The sequence below is a fragment of the Talpa occidentalis genome, unplaced genomic scaffold (assembly GCF_014898055.3).
Source record: "Talpa occidentalis isolate TD23 unplaced genomic scaffold, MPIMG_talOcc4v2.1, whole genome shotgun sequence".
In the NCBI taxonomy this organism is placed as follows: domain Eukaryota; kingdom Metazoa; phylum Chordata; class Mammalia; order Eulipotyphla; family Talpidae; genus Talpa; species Talpa occidentalis.
Genome location: NW_026555331.1, coordinates 119,732,955 through 119,753,652, shown reverse-complemented (window position 1 = coordinate 119,753,652; position 20,698 = coordinate 119,732,955). Strand labels below are relative to the sequence as shown.

General features: G+C 37.5%; 1 protein-coding gene across 5 annotated transcripts in view; it reads right to left on the bottom strand.

Moving 5' to 3' along the window:
• GSAP (gamma-secretase activating protein) overlaps positions 1-20,698 on the bottom strand; it is a 176,079-nt gene that overhangs the window by 16,195 nt on the left and 139,186 nt on the right. For 3 of the 5 annotated variants that reach the window (XM_054692509.1, XM_054692508.1, XM_054692505.1), the window contains 8 exons: positions 18,256-18,333; positions 14,974-15,066; positions 14,641-14,858; positions 12,844-12,913; positions 12,217-12,299; positions 8,588-8,641; positions 1,374-1,502; positions 490-548 (listed from right to left, as the gene is read on the bottom strand). In XM_054692509.1, coding sequence (XP_054548484.1) covers positions 490-548; positions 1,374-1,502; positions 8,588-8,641; positions 12,217-12,299; positions 12,844-12,913; positions 14,641-14,858; positions 14,974-15,066; positions 18,256-18,333 — 784 coding nt within the window. The remainder of the gene's footprint in view (positions 1-489; positions 549-1,373; positions 1,503-8,587; positions 8,642-12,216; positions 12,300-12,843; positions 12,914-14,640; positions 14,859-14,973; positions 15,067-18,255; positions 18,334-20,698) is intronic. The other 2 variants (XM_054692506.1, XM_054692507.1) reach the window with 2 other exon arrangements.

Below are 20,698 nucleotides of genomic sequence, written 5' to 3'. Positions count from 1 at the left end.
CATTAGGCAATTATAAAATCTCAAAATGTTTCAGAGCAAAGGCCAGCAATAATTTAGAACAATAGCAGCTCTCAGTTATTGCAAATGATGGGAACAGAATATAAAATAGGGGTTGGAATGGGGCCTGTACTTGGAGCAGCCTGAGTGATTTATCTATCTGGGAAACAGACTTTCAAAATAAGAGTAAGTTCACTAGCCCACTAGAACTTTGTGAAAATCAACTACTGTCCATACCCGCCCTGACCAAAATGCTCAATCAATAAGAGCTTTCATTATCACTTGTTACTTGTCCCTTGTAAATCATCCATCCCTAGCATGTAAGTCTAACAGGTTGACAAACAGACTTTTACTACTAGAAAATAGCAGCAATACACTTCAGAATAGGACCCAGGTAGTGGCATTCATGAAGAACCATTTTACAGAGGAAGGCAGCCAACCAAGTCAAAGACTACTGTCTGACACATACAGTTAATTCCTAGTTGTACTTACTTTATTGCATTATCAAGAATATTCCTCACATATGCCAGGGGCCTTTTTTCTCCTGTTTTCTAGGAGTGAGAAAATACAGAGGTGTGGAAAGGTGAAGGCTTTCTGGGTGACATTTTTCACATCAAGGGCATAATGAATATAATTTGTTTCAGAAAAAAGAAATATACTTTCCAAATAATCAGAAAACCTGGACTCTTACAAAAATGTTTAAGTTTTATTCTAAAACTGTTGTAGCCTTATAGGAAGTTTCTAGTCAACTACATATTATTTATAACACCAAAACTACCTACAACAATGCCACAGAGAGATTTCATGTGTCCTTCACCCAGTCTCCCCAGTGTTCACATTTTATATAAATAACTGTAGTGCAATATAAAAATCAAAAAATGAATATCAAAATGTGTCATTCTATCACAGGTGCAGAGTGATGTATTACAATTTGTTCCCACAATCAAGATATAGAACTGTTCCATCAGCCAAAGATCTCCCTTTTGCTAATCCTTTACAATCACTCACATCCACTATTCTTACAATTATTCCTAATCCCTAACAATTTGGAAACACCTAGATTTTTTTGTAAATTAATTTTCATTGTCCACGTAATGCAAGTACATATCAGAGACATGCATACTACCAATCCTACTTCTACCATGAATGTGCTATGTTTCTCGTAACCTCTTTGCACTTGAGTTTCCTCCTCAAGAGAACAGAAATCAGAGACACACCTTTGCTTGCCTAATGAGAGATCAGGAGTGACACTGTGAAGTGCCTGGCACTGGGGAGAGTGCTGCAAGTGGAAGCCAGCCTTATGACTTACAGGCATCACCTGGATCGCATACACTCTGCTTCTGCTTCTTGGTTTCTTTTCACGAACAAACACATACCTCTTCTGAAATCAGGCTGTGCCACTCTCTCTTGACCATGCTGTTGTTATAGTGTAAGTGTGGCTTGGAATATTTAACATATTCCAGGTTGGAATTCAGTTTTTCCCAGTATCCCTTGAAGTTATGCACCTATAGAAGACAAAAATGTTGGAGAGCCTGAGAAACTGGCCCTGTGGCCCAAACAATCCACCCAGAGACATGCAAGCTTTGCCACAAGGCTGAGGTCTCCTTAGAGAGTTCTTGGGTGGCAGTATTTCTGAGTCAATACTTTCCATGTCAAACGGAAATAGATTCTCTCTCTAAAACAGAGACTTAAAGAGTCTTGCCTGCCCCACTTTACGTTCTCCTCAGCCCCCCACCCCTTTGACAAGAGAGAGCCGCTGCTCACTCGCAAGGCCTGTATGATCCCCTAGGTTAAGGCTAAGTGGGAAGCCTGTCTTAAATATACCAAGTCACTTCCTCCCCAGAGACCAATTTTTCTGACTTAGGTTGTGCCAACAATACCATGTTAAGTTGGAAAAATTTGGAGTAGTGAAAAAGGTTTATTTTCTCACTAAGCTTATATACTTCCAAATGGGCTTTTCCAAAGCTAGGATTCAGAAAGGTAAAGTAGACTAGTTTCACTTTCAGTTGTCTAATACTCCAAAAAAGAATGAGTTGGCATCCTAGTTAGGTCATTGACATATTAATTGTCCTACCCCAAAGACAGAATTGCCCATTGTGTTTGTTTTATTTTTTTTCATTATTTTCACTTGAAAATAAAATGCAGTATTAATATATCTTTAATGCTGAGGGATATAGTAACACAAATTGTTTAAAGTATTATTTTTTTGTTGGGGTAACACTGATTTACAACACTGTATGATTTAAGGAAACAGATTCACACCAGTTCAGCTGTATTTTACCACACTACACACATGAACACCACAACTTGTTTTTCAAATCAGTGGAGAGCGGCTTATGATATACACTTTCCTGCCCAAATATATGCATTTGTAAAAGATATGACTGGAATAGGAGGACAACGTATGGCCAGAAAACAAAGTAAGCTAAAACCTACTGTGGTATGGATGGAGCTGGAAGGAATTATGCTAAGTGAAGTAAGTCAGAAGGAAAAAGAAAAATATTAGATGGTTTCACTTATGGGTATAATACAGAGAAATTGAACAAAGGGTCAGGAAAAAGACAAAACTTGCACACAGACCATAGATCTGCATGCAGCAGGGGAGGGAGGTGAGGGGTCAAAACAGGGGAGGGAAGAGCACAAGGACTATGGTGATGGTTCATAGGTAACATGACAGTGGGGGAATTAAGGGGACTAGACCTGAGGAGAGAAACCAGATACTGCACAAAAATGAACAAGGATGTAAGAAAATTTTTTTAAAAGATACAAAAAAGAAAATAGGCGATTAAAAAAAAAAACCCTGCTATGACACATTAAAAGATATATTAATACTGAATTTAATACAGCAAGAAAAAAGATAATGAAAATATGCCTCAATCACAAAAAATACCCTTACATTAAATAAGAGCATCCATAATCTTTCTGCATGGACAGTGACAATTACTTCAAAATGGATTCTGGAGTTTCAGTGAAATGAGTTACATAATAATATTAACTTGACATTTTATAAGTCTGAATGAGAGTCTAGCTAACATACCATTCCCACAACAGGAAAATCTATTTCCAAGAAAATATCCTTTCTAGGGGAAATTAGAACTCTGCAATCTCTGCACTTGACCTATCCTGTTTATTTTCTTTCCCTTTCATTTTATTTATGATGAGCATACCTTTATCTGACCTTTGGCCTTCCTCGTATTTAATTTCTTTTTTAATGACATAAACAAATCCTGCTGACATTTGACTATATTAGGTTCCTGACAGGCAGTCTACTACAGCTTTCTTGCTATTTAAGGCTGGGTTCAGACACAGTAATTGGTGCTGTAGTGACATCTAGTGGTCAGTTAAGCTATTAGCTCTGCCTGCTGTCCCATCATTCTGTCCACAGGATCCTGCCCAGGACAAGATAACAGAAGGAAGCAATGCTGGTACCTAGCCTCCTCCACTCTGACCAAACACTTCCTCCTGTCAAAAGACCCCCCTCACATACTTCTAAAGCTGTGTTTTAGGAGTGGTTCTTCAGAAAAGATCTTCCCCAAATTGCCTTCCTTTTCCACACTTCTCTATTTACAAGTTCCTTTCCTGATTGCCTTTTGTACCTGAGAACAAACAGATAAGACATGTCCATGGGAAGAACCCACAGACTGTATGTAAAATGGAGCATGTGTTTGAGCTCTTTTCTGGGGAAAAGCTCTACAGCTTGCACCAGATTTTTCAAAGTAATGCTTCTAATTTTTCGAAAGTATAAGCTTTTACACATTGTAATTGTGTTGATAATTCAAAACTCAAACCAACCTCTTATTTAAGTAATGATGGCTCTCTATTTGCCTATATTGAGTAAAGGTCAAGGGGAAAAAGTGTCTTTTCTGCTTCATAAAGCAATTAATTATAGGCAAGTTCTACCCGGTTTTAAAACAGTATTTTTAAAATACTTTTTAAAGTCAAGAAACATAATTAAAGTAGTGTCTGAATGGAAAACAGCCTAAGTGTCAACTACTCTTTTCCCAAGTGCTCAGGAATATTTAGGCCCTTGATAAACAAAAAAACTTGTAGGGACACCCTCACATTCCAGTGACTGTAAGTGAGAAGAGACATTAAGTCTTCCTGGCCTTCTCTAGGGCAGGTGATCTCTAAAGAAATGATGAAATAGAAGGCTCCCTTACTTTATGAAATGTAAACTAAAGATGTCTGGATTAAAAAAAATATTTCGGTGAAAAACTCCATTTTTCTATTTGTGGCATGCTCATTATACCCCCCTTCTTCCTCTCTCTCTCTCTCTCTGTTAATCTTTGCCTGCTTCCTTTGGTTAGAGAGTTTTCATCGTTGCTCTTCTCACCATAAAATCAGTGGTAATGTTTACCATTTATGAAAGTTGAAACTTTCCTATGAAAGACATATGTTACAACAAAGGGGTAAAATCATTCTTAGGATGGTCACTTTTGATGACATTGCTTTTTTAAGAACCTAGTTTCAATAAACCTGTTTAATTGCTTAAAATTCTTTTGAAAACAGGGTCTTCCCTTGTGGCACAGTGGTCGAGTGCTGGGCTGCGAAGCTGCCTGCAGCCTCTGCAGCGGCGGTTCGATCCCTGGCCGCTGGTGAGGGTCCCACATGGCGCAGCAGACCTCTCCTGTCTTGCCCGCTGCTCCCCTCAGCAGTGTACTTCGTCAGTCTGTCTGTTTTGTTCCCTGCTCTGTCTCTAGTGATTTCTCTCACCCTCCCATGCTTCTGACTGTACCTAGTGCTTGTATAAATAAATCTTTTGAAAAAATTCTTTTGAAAACACTTTATAAAGGTGATAAACTTCTAACTTAATAGGTTTATGTCAGTTAAATTATAGTTCATGTAGTAAACGTGTGAAAAACTCTATTGTACACTGTTTATTTGCAGAGAGAACAAGAAAAAAGTATTCAGTTGGTTTCATTTTGCCCTCGCCTCTCCTGACTCCTCCTCAGTGCAGTCATCTACCAAGAAGAATGGCAGCAAATATGGTCAGAGCAGACAAGGGTCTCTTGGGTCTCATGGAGTCTGGCAGTCAGCACACATTTGAAGGTAACTTATAATTCTGTCCCTGGGTGTTCTAAGCCAAGTAAGCATGACAAGGACACTGGAGAGGAAGGAGGACAGGGTGGTAGGTGCCATGGCAACCTGCTCCATCACAATATAATTAAGCTGGGACTTTGGAGGGCAGGGGGGTGGAATAAAAGAAGTAGGTCAAAGGCAAAGGCAGCAGCTTATAGTGAGTGATATTGTACAGAAGAGATGGAGGAACAAATGAGATATTAGGGCTAGGTGTGCTGTGAACTAAAGGGTATTGATCAGTCTCCCATGCTGGGTTATTGGGGTGGGTAACAGGAGAACTGGCTAAACCAAAGTTAGTACCTTCTCCTGAGCCTCATGATAGTCCTGGCAGCACCCCTCTGCCTTCCCTGATGCATTCTGTGTGTATGGAAAGGATAGTGAAGAGATTTACAGTTCATATGTGTCCCAGATAATGCTTTCTATTAGCATGTGGATAGCTGTGGAGTCACCAAACTGCTGCCATGCATGTTTGGCAAGGGTTAATGGGAAACAACTGTCAACTGTGTAAAATGTTAAAGATATTTAGGACAGAGGGGAAACAGGCAGAATGAATAGCAAAGGAGAAAAAAATGGATGACCAGAAAACCCCACATCATTTTACACACACACACACACGCCCCAAAAACCAAAACAAAAACCAGAGTGCACAAAAATAAACTACTTTGATCCAAAACAAAGCCAAAATGTACTCTTAGAATAAATCAATGGGTAAAATGTTTAAAAGAGCATCCCATCACTTTTATACTTAATTTTTTAATGTTGATAAGATTATAATAAAACTGATAAAAGTCCTTTGTAATAGGGTAAATTATCACAAAGTTTCCTGAATATAATATGGCAAAAAGAAGCAGAAGTATACCTGTGAGAATGGCTATTATCCAAAAAATAAGAAACAACAAGTGTGGGAGATTATGTACAGAGAATAGAATCCTTATACATTGTTGGTGGGAACGTAAATTGGTGCCACCATTACAGAAGTCAGCATGGAGATTCCTCAAAAGATAAAAACAAATTCCATATGATCCAGTTATCCTACTTCTGGGTATTCACCTGGAGAATTCCAGAATACTAATCGAAGAGATATATGCATCCTTAGGCTCAATGCAACATTATTTACAAAAGGCAAGAGTTGAAAAGGAACTGCCAATAAACAGATGACTGGATCAAGATGTGGCACATACACACAATGGAATACTACTCAGCTGAAGGAAAAAAAATAAAATATGAAATTTCTATCATTTGCAACAACATGGATGAACCTTCAGGGTAAGTCAGATGGAAAAAGCCCCACTACACTTCACTCAGATGTGGTACATAAACAAAATAAATAAATGTACTAAATAAAACAAACTTTTAGACTACAAGACCAAATTAATCAAAACCAGAAAGAAAGTGGGCAAGGGTGTCAGAAAACCTGGTAAAAGGGGACAAGTATATGTGATGGACATAACTGAACTCTTAGTAGTAAATTTAATGATGTATATATGATGTAGTATATGTGATGCTGATTTATAACAATGCATACCTGAAACTTATATGTTATAATGCAACGTTTCTTCATTGAAAAAAATTTAATAGAAGACTATAAATATTATTATAGCCTTTTACCAGAGAAGACAATAAATACTGTTATTGCCTTTCACCAGAGAAACATCCTTAAAGGAGACACTGACAAGCAAAATTTCTAGGCACAAGATCCCCGTGAAGCTCTACAAAGGCAGGAAGACAAAGGGAAAAAGATTTGATTAATATTTTTAAAGTCACTTATTAGAGACTCTATCTTTTCATTTTACTGTTTTACTGTTTTGTTTAAACCTGGGTTTATAATCTTTGAGGAATAAACTGTTTTTTGAAAACCATATGGATAAAAGCATTCATTGCAACATTATTTTTAGCAGCAAAACAATTTTTTTAATTGGGACTGGACTCAAATTACTGTCCAAAAACAGAAGAATGCTTCAGTAAATTAGACACAGCACACTGTCACATTACCACAGTCTACCTGTAGATTCACAAGAGTTATTAAGGAGAAAAGTAAAGGCCAGTAGAAGTCTATGGCATCATCAGAAGTCATAATTATGAAGCTTACATTAGAAACTTGCAAAATGTTTACATTATAACATGTAATTTTTACGAAATATCTCTTGCTTGTCATTACTACTAGGTAAAATAGACATACCTGTGACAAAGAACAAGACAAAATGGGGGAAATAGGCAATTGGCCTGTTAGCAACTGCAGAATTGTGGGTGACAATTCTGTTAGAACTTTTCTTCTCCAGTTTATCACTTGTCCAGTAAACACACTGTGGGTCTGGTAGGAGTAGTGGTAGGAGCAAAAACAGTAAAATGAAAAGAGTCTCTAATAAGTAACTTTAAAAATATTCATCAAACCTTTTTCCCTTTGTCTTCCTACCTTTGTAGAGCTTCACAGGGATCTTGTGCCTAGAAATTTTGCTTGTTAGTGTCTCCTTAAAGGATGTTTCTCTGGACCACAACCCAGAACCACTAAATCCGCCTGTGCTGGCCCATCTTACCACAGTGCATCAGCCCGACCTTAAATGCCCATGGCGTTCCCCCCAGCTGCCCAGGCCTGCCTTGCCCTACTGGGATCCAAAAGAATCAATATAAACAAAAGGCAGCAGCAAACTGAGCAGCCAGCTGCCAAAAGCTGAGATTTCCCAGTACTCACCAAGCTATAATTAACAGGAGGCAATGCCAAAACAAGAAAGGCGTTTCAAGGAAACAGTGCTGAAATACTCTCTAGTTTGAACTACATACATATTCTTTTCTACTCATCCCACCCCACCCCATTTTCCCCATTGTATTCAGAAACCTTCTAAAACCACCAGACTGCAGAAAGACACTAATAGCTACCGCTTAGTGGACAGGAAGGAGGAGGTGGTGTACAAAAAGTTGACTGAGATCACAGAGCCAATGCAGGTCATTCTTGAGACACAGAAAAGCTGTTCTTAGAACCAGAAGGAAATTAGATAATCCCAGCCTAGGTTACTTAATGGTTTTGAGAGGGGGGAGGTAGAAGGAGGGTGGGTCAGGGAGGGAGGAAAGGAGAGAGCGACAGTGGGAGAGAGGGAAAGAGAGAGGGAGAGTGTTTTGAGGCAGTAGCAGCACAAATGCAATAAAAAATAGCTGCCAGGCCCTCTAAAGATAATTTACAGGAACTCCAGTCCAGACTGTCTGGAGGCACAGTGGCAAGTTCTAGGTGTATATGGTTTTCATAGAGCCCTGTAGCTCTCCATCTTCAGAAAACTTCCCTCTTCAAAGACAGTCTTAAGAATTGCCCTACTATCATCCCTAGTGGCTACTCAGCCACTTAGGTAGGATTTTCTAGAGAACTAATCCTACCCCTTTCCCCCTTCCTCCCCTGACAGATTACAATCTCTTTTGGAACCCCTACAACACTGAGGGTACCAAGATTTCACTTCAGTGGAGTATGGAGATGGGCAAGGAATCCACGTGTGTCTGTGGTTTTGTCTCACTGTAAGGGATTTACCTTCATAAGAGGCAATGCAATCTCTTCTGTCACAAAGGTTATTCCAGGAATTTCCTAAGGGAGGGAAAACATACCCACAACTGGTAAATGTAACAACTATGATACCCTCAAGTCTTCAGGAAGTGTTTTCTGCAGACAGAAGCTGAGAGCTGCTTCCAGTTTGCTAACTTCTACTTTAAATAAACCTTGGGGTATATAAATAACACTGGACACAGCCTATCTCTTCCCTTGGGAAGGGAAATATTCTTTAAAGTTGTGATTATAATAGTTGACAGGATCTTCAAAGGAAAGGAGAAGACTAGTAAGAAGAAACAGAGGCCAAATAGATATTATTTGCTCATTTCCATTCAAGAACAAATGAGGCAAATACCATTTGCACCGTCAAGTGTAATAATGAGAATATGGTCCATTTTTTAAAATTCCTACATTCTCCTTCTCTTTTCTTTAAATGTATTATAGTTGGCTCCTGCCTCACTAGAGAGACCAAGGCTAATGTGATTCTTTCATGACTTTAGTGGAAGATTTCTCTGCACCTCAACCTTCACCATAATTTCAGGGATAAACGATCCTCATAAGGGTTTATACAGTACTACAACCATGGCAAATGTGAAAGATGTGCAAGTATTATCAGGAAGTCCAAACTATAATTTTGCTAACCAGTGCACATTAAAACAGAAATTTAAATAAAAGGGTCAATGTCCTAAATTGCCCTTTACTCACTGTCATGTGAAAAGTGTGTTTATATGTTAATTATGTGTTTTAGCCTCTTAAATAGTCAATTTATCTTTATTTCCTAAAAATAAGATGATAGACAATAAAATAATCAAGAAAGTGTTACGTAAAAATAAAACTTGGTATTTGCTTAGAATTTATCTTTAGCGAAGGTCAGAATTTATCTTTTCATTTTCCATAGGAAAAGTACATTACGGTGATAGGGAAATAATTTCCAAAGCATTCAAGTACCCAATTCTCCCCTGTGGCAGTAGGAAGTCTATGATAAGCATCTGCTGTGCACTTCACCTGTCATTACTCAGCAACATAGGAAACTTCAGGAAAGTATTAAAATTTCACTACAGTTTTAGTTCATAAATAGCATCTTAAAACAGGAATAATAAGGCTGTTACAAACCACAATTTGGTGTCACCACATTTTCTTGTATCTTAAAAATAACCATATTTTTTTGTATTCTAAAAAATCCAGTTCAATTATTTACAGAAATAACCCAGCTCCATACAGAAATGTGAAATTAATGTTCTCTGTTGTGGTAAATGTTTGGTAAGGGTGTGGCATTAAGAACATTTGCAGATTAGAAAAAAGAAAAGTAAATGATTTATATCATTGCTAAAAATAAGCCGAGACTTCACACAATTTCAGGATGAGAGAGACCTTTAAGGTAATCGACTCCAACCGCAAGAAGCTTCAAGCAATGCGGTAAACCCTAAAATAAGCTCAGTACGTGGTGGTCGTAATTTGGGTTTTTTTATACTGTGTTTCTCATAGGGTTTCCTGGCATCACTGCACATGTCCACAACAGGCCCCACAAAGGGATGAAAAATGCAAAAGTGAAAAATTGCCTGTTGGGATCTATTCTCAGCAGGCATCCCATTAGCACATGTTCCATCTTTAAACAAAACCCTGGAAACTAGAGGGCCTGTCCTAGCCTCCAGTCACTGAACGTGGGGCAGAGCAAAAACAAACAGGCTGGGGTGCTGAGGGGAGGAAGCTGAGATGTACATTTCCTGGCTCTGGGTGGCTTAACCTGCAAACTTCCTGCCATGTTACCACAGAGTCTGCATGATAGTCACAAGAGTTTTTTTTAAAAAAGGCACAGGACTGGAGAAGGAACAGGCCCAGGTCTTTCTTTTTCTCTTATAATACTATAGTGAGGCATGAACATTTAATAGCTAACAGTAAAAGACAAGAAGAAAGGATCTTTGGGAAAACACTACTGCTGCGCATATCAAAATTTTAGGAATTAAATATACCTGAAACTTCTTTTTCTAAAGACTGCATTTAAGTTGTCTAAATACAAAATGGGAATTGTCACAGTTTATCCTAGTATATATTTTACTATGTCCAAGTTCCTGAATTAAACTTGTTTTCCTAAATACCTTTTTGATACAAATCTGTGTCTCAAGATTAAATGTGTAGTTCTAACATCTAAATGTGAAAGGAAAAGAGGCAGAAACTTCTTGGGAGACAGCCTGTACATAGCATTCACTTTCTCATCTAATAAAGTTCAGTTTATAGCACCATGTTCAAGAGAAAACGAACACTTCCAATTAAAAAGGAGGTAGGCAGGGGTCTCCCTGGTGGCGCAGGTGGTTAAGCGTACTGCTATGAAGCTGTCTGCAGCCTTTGAAGTGCCTGTTTGATCCCCACCGGCCTCAGAGCAACCCACATGGCCAGCAGACCTCTCCTGTCTCACCCGCTACTGCCCTCAGCAGTGTATTTCATCAGTCTGCCTGTTCTGTTCCCGGATCTGTTTCTGGTGAATCCTCTCACCCTCCTGCGCATCTGGCCTGTACCCTGGTTTTTTGTACAAATAAATCTTTAAAAAAATAAGAAAAAAAGAGGTAGTCCACACCAATGAGAAAAGATTGAATGGAGTGAGTATGCTTAAGAGTACTGACTTTTACTGCTCTTGATGCTCTGAGTTATTACTACTTTTCTTGTATGGCTGGGAAAAGGATGATAAGGTGCTAATCTGACCTGTCACTAAAAAAAAAAAAAAAAAATTTAAAATACCACTTGAAGATGACAAAAGAGTCTGCTTGGTAGCAGCAAGAGAAACAAATATCCTGTAGCATCATATTGTTGTATCACTACCTTTGGCCCATAGCCAAGGACTCACTATTATTTTTCTGTCAGAAAATTCCAAGTCAGCTCCTTATCAGTCAAATCATAAAAGAAATCACAACCTTGATGGTCATGATGGGGATATCCTGCAACAACCCAATACTATAAATCAATTTTTTTTAAAGATTTATTTATTTATTTATACAAGCACTGGGTACAGTCAGAAGCACGGGAGGGTGAGAGAATTCACCAGAGCCAGAGCGGAGAGCAGAGCAGGCAGAAGGACCGAAGTACACTGCTAAGGGGAGCAGCGGGCGGCAGGAGAGGTCTGCGCGCCATGTGGGACCGGGGATCGAACCTGCACTGTAGAGGCTGCGGGCAGCTTCGCAACCCACCACTCAACCGCTGCGCCACCAGGGAGGCCCCTATAAATCAATTTTTAATCAAATTTTATTGATTTGCCATTAGTGTACATAATTTTATCATTTGGGAAGTACAACTTCACCCCTCATCACATGCATGTTCTTCACTTGCTGTCCACCACAGTTCCTGGGCAATACACCATCATGTTACCTCCTTACCCCCTGCACATCCTCCTTTCTGGTAACCACCATATTTTTCAAAGTCTAAGAGTTATTTTTGTTATGTATTGTCAGTTTTTCTTTGGTTTTCTATAGTTTCTAAATGAGTGAAATCATCCAATAATTGCTTTTCACTTCCAGACTTACTTCACTTAGCATAATCACCAAAATGAACTAGTTCATCTTTTTTGATAGCTGGATAGTGTGAATCAATTTTAATTGTATGAGGAATACAAAATGTTAACTTACTGTATTCCAAGTAAGGACTGAGGAATATGGCAAAAGTGTATCCATGTTACTCGTCTCTGCATATATGTGCCAGTATGAAGAAGCTGAGTTTATTTTTGAAAGAAAAAAAGACATAAAATTAAGACAGTCTTAAGAATAAAGCAGGAGATTTAGTATATCACAAATCTACTAAAGCAAATCAACAAAAGTTTTTATTTCCTTATCCTTCAAATCCTCAGAAGGCTAACTATTATGGTTCTAGCTACAGATTAAGATGTCAGATTCTACTTTTTACAATGAGAATAATTTCAAAAAATTTTATTTGGTACTTACTATTCAAATGACATTACATACTACTTCATACAGAACCAATCAACACAAACCTGAGCTAAGAAAGTTACATATTACTGAAAAAAATCACTAGTACGGTTAAATCATGGTTATTTTTTACATCTCATCAGTCTCTGAACAGCCACAATTTCTCAGAAAACCACAAAAGAATGAAATTTAATTAGCTGCCTACCTCAACAGAGTTTTTTAAAGTTCCTAACCATCATTTTGACAGATTGAGGCATTATCAATTTACTACCTTCCCTCAAGTAAAAAGGTCAAGTATTCAACTTAACATGAGCCATCAGCAACACCTACCAATTATAAATTCCTGAATGAGGTCAAATGAATGGCAGGCAGAGACGTTCTCAGAAATCCATTGAATAATCTTTAAAAAGTAAAAAGAAAACTCTGTTGTCATTTAAATCTGCACCCTGCCCCACCACAAAAGAAGTACAAAATATATATAAATTTTTTTCATTCTATAGCTACTTTGGACTATCTAAGAACACACATTATTTGAAGAGAATACATTACCTTCCAGATAGGTAATGCAAGGCTGTGAGGTCATTTTTACTCATCTTTTTAATAATTACCCTTGGCTAGGTTTCAAGTAAACCCTCTTCCAAGCAAAGTTTGTTTATTTTTATGAGAGTAAGTCATAATATAGCAAAATACCAGTGTGAAGAGCCACGGAATATAGGAGAAAACAAAACCAAACCTCTTAGCATAAAGGCAGCAGACCTGGGTTTGAATTCCAGCTCATTCACTACTGCGAACATTGTTACATCATTTAACCTTCATGAGCATTGCTGTTATGTCCTCCCAAAGGAGAGAAAACCCCTGTCATATCAACTTCTCTCAAGTGCTCTCCATAAACATCCTTACCTGCTGGATGAATGAGGCTCCTCATTACCTACATTAGAATTAATGGATATTGTAAGGCTTGCCCAGCCAAAGTGAACTTTCACATTTCTGCTCCTACTAAGAAGTTGCTTTTATTTCCAAAACTATTCATGCTAATTGTACTTATTTTCATAACTAGGTAATTTAATAAAATATTACTATAGACAAGTGAAACATGGACACAAAAAGTGTTGGTAGGTTGAATTTGCGTTGAATTTGGGTCAATTGTAGGTTGAAAGCTTTGGAAAGACTCAAAAGCATGTCACATTAGTGGTTTTATGCAGGAAAAATGCTTCTGAACTTCAATTAGCTAATATGGGGTGCATAGTTCAGGGTAGAGCATTTGACTGCAATTAGCTGATATACAAAGTAAGAACCTTAATCTCTACCAAAGGTAGGTGAATAAATATAAATTTATATGATTTAAGTTAAAAAACTGCTTAAGATGCTCTTGTTCAATTAAGCAAAGATCCACTGTTCCCAAACAAGTCTAGTAGATGGATTCCTCTGACTTCACAGGGAAGCTATAAAAATTAAATGACAAGAAATGTGTGAAAGAAAATGTGCTTTGTAAACTATAATATGCAATATAAATATGAACTACCTTTATTGAAAATGTAATTAATACATTTCACCATATTTTAAACCTATTGATGATATATCAAAAATAGACCAGGAAGAAAAGTAGATATTTGAGAAACTCACTCAATAGAGCATTTCCTTGGAATGTTACTGTATAAACATTTATTCACAATATAGGAAATAAAATATTCAAAAGAACACATACATACCCCCTCACTGTCTGAGATCTGGTTGGGATCCATAAAAAATCAGCATAAGAAAAGAATGTGTTTGGGGGCCTCCCTGTTGGTGCAGAGGTTAAGTCTCAGTGCTATTAAGCTATCACCAGCTACCTGGGCATGAGTTCGATCCCTGCCAGGGAACTAACCCACATGTTCTGCTCCCTACTCTGTCCCTGGTAGATCCTCTCACTCCCTCCCCACCTCTGGCCTAGACCCCAGTTCTTGCATGCATAAATAAATAAAATAAATCTTTTAAAAAAAAAGAATATGTTCTAGTTAGGACAGATTCATAAACCTCAATTAATTGCTAAACAAATAAAAATAACTTCTGTTCATTTTCAACCACCAAATAAATAAAGGTGGTGTTGTCTAGTTGCCAATTTTAAAACATTAGCTATATTCCCACCTTGGCTTCCAGGAACCGTGTATCTTGGCCACATGAGAGCATACAGTGCAACATGGCCATCTTCTCACAATCTAGGTGAGTGTTCCATAGGAACTGCAATAAATATGACTGGTTGAGGAGTGCTCTATAGAGCTTTCCAGAACACCAATCCAGTACCAGGGAGCTTGACAATGACTGTAAAGGACTATGAGGTAGCATATCAATCACTTCATTGCTTCCTGGCAAAAAAAAAAAAAAAGAGTAGATCAACAAATAAAAAGAACTCCCGCTCACTCATCCAAACATAAATACTAAAGTCAAATCATGATGGTGAAGAAAAAACTACAACCATACCTGTCAGAAATAGACTGTGGCAGATCAGGTCTGGATGTTGAATATTAAGTAGATGAAAGAAATGACCGGGAAAGTAAACGGCCACATAGTAGTCTGTAGAAGGAAAAGATTTAAGTCATCTCCACATGGCAAGAGCTGTACATGTACAGATCAAGTCCAGAGCTTCACAGGACCCCTTTGTTTCTTTGAACCTCTAAAATACAAAAGTTTCAACTAATGTAATAAGCTGCAAGATGTTAATACATTTCATCTTACTAGCCAGATCAAATTTATTTCAATCTATGGCTAGTTTTCTTTTTCACATATTTAGCCATGGTTATCTTGACTTACAGCTGTAGTTTTGTTTCTAAGTGAACTGTCACTTTATATGAATTTAAATATCTCTTGAGAGCAAATGAAAATTAAAAAAAAATCAAAAAAAGCAATATGAATTATTACTTAACCTAATAGGCTGGCAATAGCTTATTATGAGAACTTCTTTCATAGTTTCTGCCAGTTTGGGGAAGCTCTAAAATGTAATTTCCTTTCTTTTGCCTGCTCGCCATTATCATCATAGTCATCATCAATGTCACCATCATCATCACTTTTTTAGATTAAACTGATATTCATCAAAACAATCTCTGATACTTTGTGAAGTGTTAATTTCTTGCCTAGCTAACTGCCTAGAATTCACAACTTCATGATCCCTGAACTAAAAGTATTTGTATACAGTTGAGACAAGGTGTAAAAATAGGTTTCTGGAGAATGGCAGGGTGAAGTAGCTCTTGCCATTAATTTTTTTTAGTATCTCAGAAAAACAGAGAAATCCATACAATAGATGAAACATTTAAAGTTACGAGTGAGTCAGTGAGACTCTGCTTTTCCTAAGAAGCAAAGAAATAATGCTAATCATTTACATAGGTGTTCTGGAGAAAGGAAAACGGATATAAAATTCTAATCAGTTGACTTGAAAGTGTCCTTTCAAACACCATGGCTTAAGTGATGTTAAAGTGCTTATTACAAGAGTTTGCAATAATAGTATAACCACAATTAAATAAAAAAAAAACATGAATAACAAAATAGTTGAACTCAATGGAAAACACTGGGATAGAAAATAATGTAGGCAAACTCCTAGTCCTACCACTTAGCCAGTTAATTAGGGTGGTACTATCCTGTGGAGAGGGAACATTTGAAGATAAACAAGGGTTTTCTGCATCACCAGCATTGGTGTGGTGGATAGATTCCTGTTACCCTCTGGTAAGTGGACTCCTGAGATGTCTAATCCTTTTATGTGATGGACACACACAGATTATCACCTCACCAACAATGTCAACAATACCTGTGTTGGACTGAATGATGGTTCCCAAAAATGTTCATGTTCTAATCCTGTGAATATGCCACCTTAACTGACAAAAGAGACCTCCATGATGTATTAAGGATCTTGAAATGGGAAAGTATCCTGGATTTATCCAAGAGGACCCAGTGTAATCATAAATGTCTTTGTAAGAAGGAAAGCTAACAACAAAAGAGAAGACCATATAAGAACAAAAGAAATTAGAGTGGTATGGCTACAAGCCAAGTAATGCTGGGCTCTAGGTGCTGGAGGAGGCAAAGAATGAATTCTTCCTTGGAATCCCCAGAAGGAACCAGTACTACCCACATGCTGCATTTTAGCCCCTCAAGACTCATTTCAGACTTCTGGCCTCCTGAAATGTAAGAGAATGTTTGTGTTGTTGTGAAGTTGTGATTTGTTAAAGCAGCAATAGGAAATTAACATAAGAGACCCTGATAAGAAACACTTAAAGGAAGCTTGGCACACATTTCAACCTTTCTGAGCCTCAGTTTGATTATCTGTAAAATAGAGATAATGTCACCAAGCAGAATTATAAAGATCAAAATAATAAGTAACACTGAATATCCATTTTTTAAATGGTAGCTTTTATTTATAAACATATCTTCCTTACATAAAGGTGTTTGGGTTTCATGAAAAACTTTAAGAAAAAAGCCACCCTTTAATATTTCAATTAATATAAGCCTGTTTTAATAGGGTGACATTTCAGGGAAACTGCACGCAAACAACAGCAAAAAATTACATCACTCAAAAAAAAAAGTTATAAAAATTAACTCTAAAATAGTTTAAACCTTGAGTACAATTTGGTGTATTTAACATAAGTTGTGTTTATGAAGGAAAGATGACTTATGAATGGGAGCCTATTTTTACAAAGCACTAGTACTTCTTTCTCCACACTCTGAAGATCATAGATAAAACTATGCTTGCCCTTTTCAAGAGTCATTCCCAAGGGTTTAAAAAAAGGATGGATTTGACCTCACAAAGAACAACTTTTTTTTAGTGGAAAGTTTCCCACATCACTGTTGAGATAGGATGCTGATAGTAGGCTGCTGATAAGAATCAAGTCCCAGACCCAAGAAACCTTATATTTATCTTTTACTATAGGAAACAGTAGAATCAGGCCTCTCCAAGGCAGTTTCCCATAAGTTCAGAGCCCAAGTTAAAATTTGCTATAGTTAGCATATCTCACCTGATCAATAATGTCATTCAAAATAAAATTTTTTATAAATTTTCTTATCATTTGGGTTTTCATTTCACTCAGTTTCCTCACATCACGCCTTCCTAAACCTTTTTCATGACAGCAGATTTTCTTTTTAAAATATTGCACCATGTTCAGTGTGCAGGCAAACAACAGTTCTGTTTTTCAGTCTTGTGCTAACTTGTTTATGCCCCCACATGCCAAAGGGTGTGGAAAAATAGCTATTAGTAGAGAGATACAATAAGTCCCTTCTTTACTTTCTTCCTTACAGATTCCCTTAATATGCTCACCCTAATAGTTAAGTATCCTTTACCACACTTACTCAATGAAAAACTCACACAATCTGATCTATAAATTACATATGGGATTTGGAAGCTTTTAGAATCAAGGGACAAAATGCTGTATATTATTTCTTACAGGCTTTTAGGGAATACCTCATTCGCTATCATTATTTTTACACTAACAGATGGCTTTTTCGGATTGCTACTAAAACTGTAAGAAAGATCACACCATAGATTCTCTAAAAAAGGAGCCGTGTCCCCCAAAAGAGCCTGAGGGGTTGGGATGAGGAGGTTGTTTCCAAATAAAACCTTCCCATTGGGCTTCAAAGAGGTCAGTGAATGTGATTACAATTTGAGTTCCAAAGAGCCATGAGAAAAAGGGGCGCACAGAGAGAAAATGAGATCAAGAAGGCTGAGACATGCCACGTAATAGACGGAAAGGTCAGAGCAGAGAGATGTCCTACCTTACTCACCAAGATTGAGAAAAATAATGCCCTTTGTCGCCTGTGAGTCAACACTTCCCAGAGCAGCAGTGAAGGTCTTGCTGTGCCCTGTACAGAGGGAACATGAACACAGAGAGAGGAGGTTAAGAAATAAAGAGCTAGTCTCCTGAAAAAGAAAGAAGGGAATGGAGGCATCACACTCCCAGACTTCAAACTATACTACAAAGCCATAATCATCAAAACTGCATGGTATTGGAACAAGAACAGACACACAGCCCAATGGAATTGAATAGAAAATCCAGAAATAAACCCACAGATTTATGGTCAACTAATCTTTGACAAAGGAGCAAAGACTATGCATTGGAGCAAAGAAAGTTTGTTCAATAACTGGTGCTGGGAAAACTGGGTTGCTACATGCAAAAGAATGAAGCTTGACCACTACCTCACACCATACACAAAAATCAACTCAAAATGGATTAAAGAACTAGACATAAGACCTGAAACCATAAAATATATAGAAGGAAATATAGGCGAAACACTACATGATTTGCACATCAAAGACATCTTTACAGACACATCACCCAAAGCAGTGATAGTGAAGGCAAAGATAAACAGCTGAGACTACATCAAATTAAAGAGCTTCTGCACAGCAAAAGAGACAATAACAAAAACAAAGAGAAACCCCACTGACTGGGAGAACATTTTTGCACCCAACACTAATGCAAAGAGCTGATGAGACTCAAGAACAACAAAGAAAATAATCCCGTCAAAAAATGGGCAGAAGAGCTAAAAAGAAACTTCTCTGAAGAGGAAATGCAAATGGCCAACAGGCATATGAAAAAATGTTCAACATCACTTGTAATCAGGGAAATGCAAATCAAAACTACCATGAGATACCATCTTACACCAGTGAGAATGGCACATATTAAAAAAACTAGCAACAACAAATGTTGGCGAGGGTGTGGAGAAAAAGGAACTCTCCTGCACTGTTGGTGGGAGTGCAAACTGGTCCAACCACTATGGAGAGCTGTGTGGAGATTTCTTGACCTACTAAACATAGAGCTTCCATATGATCCAGCAATTCCACTCCTAGGTATTTACCCAAAGGACACAGAAACATCAATTCCAAAGAGCACCTGCACCCCTATGTTTCCAGCAGCACTGTTTACAATAGCTAAGCTTTGGAAACAGCCCAAATGCCCAAAAATAGATGACTGGATCAAGAAGATGTGGTCCATATATACCATGGAATATTACTCAGCATTCAAAAAAGATAAACACATGCAATTTGCAGCAACATGGATGGCACTGGAAGGGATCATGCTCAGTGAAATAAGCCAAAAAGAAAAAGAAAAATACCGGATGGTCTCACTCATAGCAGGAATCTAGAAAACTTAAATAAGGGACCAGGAAAATGAATAACTATAAGAAAGTGAAAATCAAAATCAACAAAAAACTATGAACCAGAGACACTTTTGGGGGGTGGGGGGCGGGAGGGGAGGGATTGGGGTCAGAATGGGGGGTTGCAATTGTATGGGGAATATAAAAATAAAATTTATTATAAAAAATATATTTACATTTATAAACACCCCAATATACATAATCATGCAGTAAACATTAATGTAAAAAAAAAAAAAAGGACATTAGACTATCTACTAAATGCAGTGTATTGGGCTACACTCCCAATCAGAAAATTTCATTTATTGGTTTTAATAATTACTCACTAGAAAAATATGTAAAAACATCTACAAAATACTGAACTTACTGCTATTAAATAAAGCATGTACTTACATGTAGATCTGAAGGTACTTTTAGTTTCTTCATTATTAGTTAAGTTATTAAACTTTTCTACTTTGATCTCTATTTTCTACATTAATAGTAGCACTCCTTCAGAATAATAAACTCTGAAGTGGACTAGCATAAAGCTTTAAATATGGAAAACAATCCCATCTTTAAAAAATGTTAACTTCTGTGTCTCCCTGGTGGCACAGGGGTTACAGTCTCCACACTATCAAGCTATGGCTATGAGTTTGATCTATAGCCAGGGAGTTAACCCAAATATGGCATAGCAGACCTCTCCTGTCTCACCCGCTGCTCCCCTCAGTAGTGTATTTCACTCAATCTGCCTGTTTTGCTCCCCACTCTATCTGGTGAATCCTCTCACCCCCTGCACCTCTGGCATATACCCCAGTTTTTGTATGCATAAATAAATAAAATCTTTTTTTAAAAAATGTTAACTTCCACTTAATGTGTACTGCATAAATAATAGCTTTAAGGAATAAGAGAGGCAGAACAAATATGCCTCAGCATCATTCAGACTAAAATGATTAAAGGACACACTGACTATAGAACTGGAAAAGGTTGGGCACTTCTTACTCTGCAGGTTGAATGTTGCGATATCAATTTCTTAGACCACAGATGTGTAACATGAAATAAATGTTTCTTAAAAAGCAATCAAACACAGTTTGGGCAA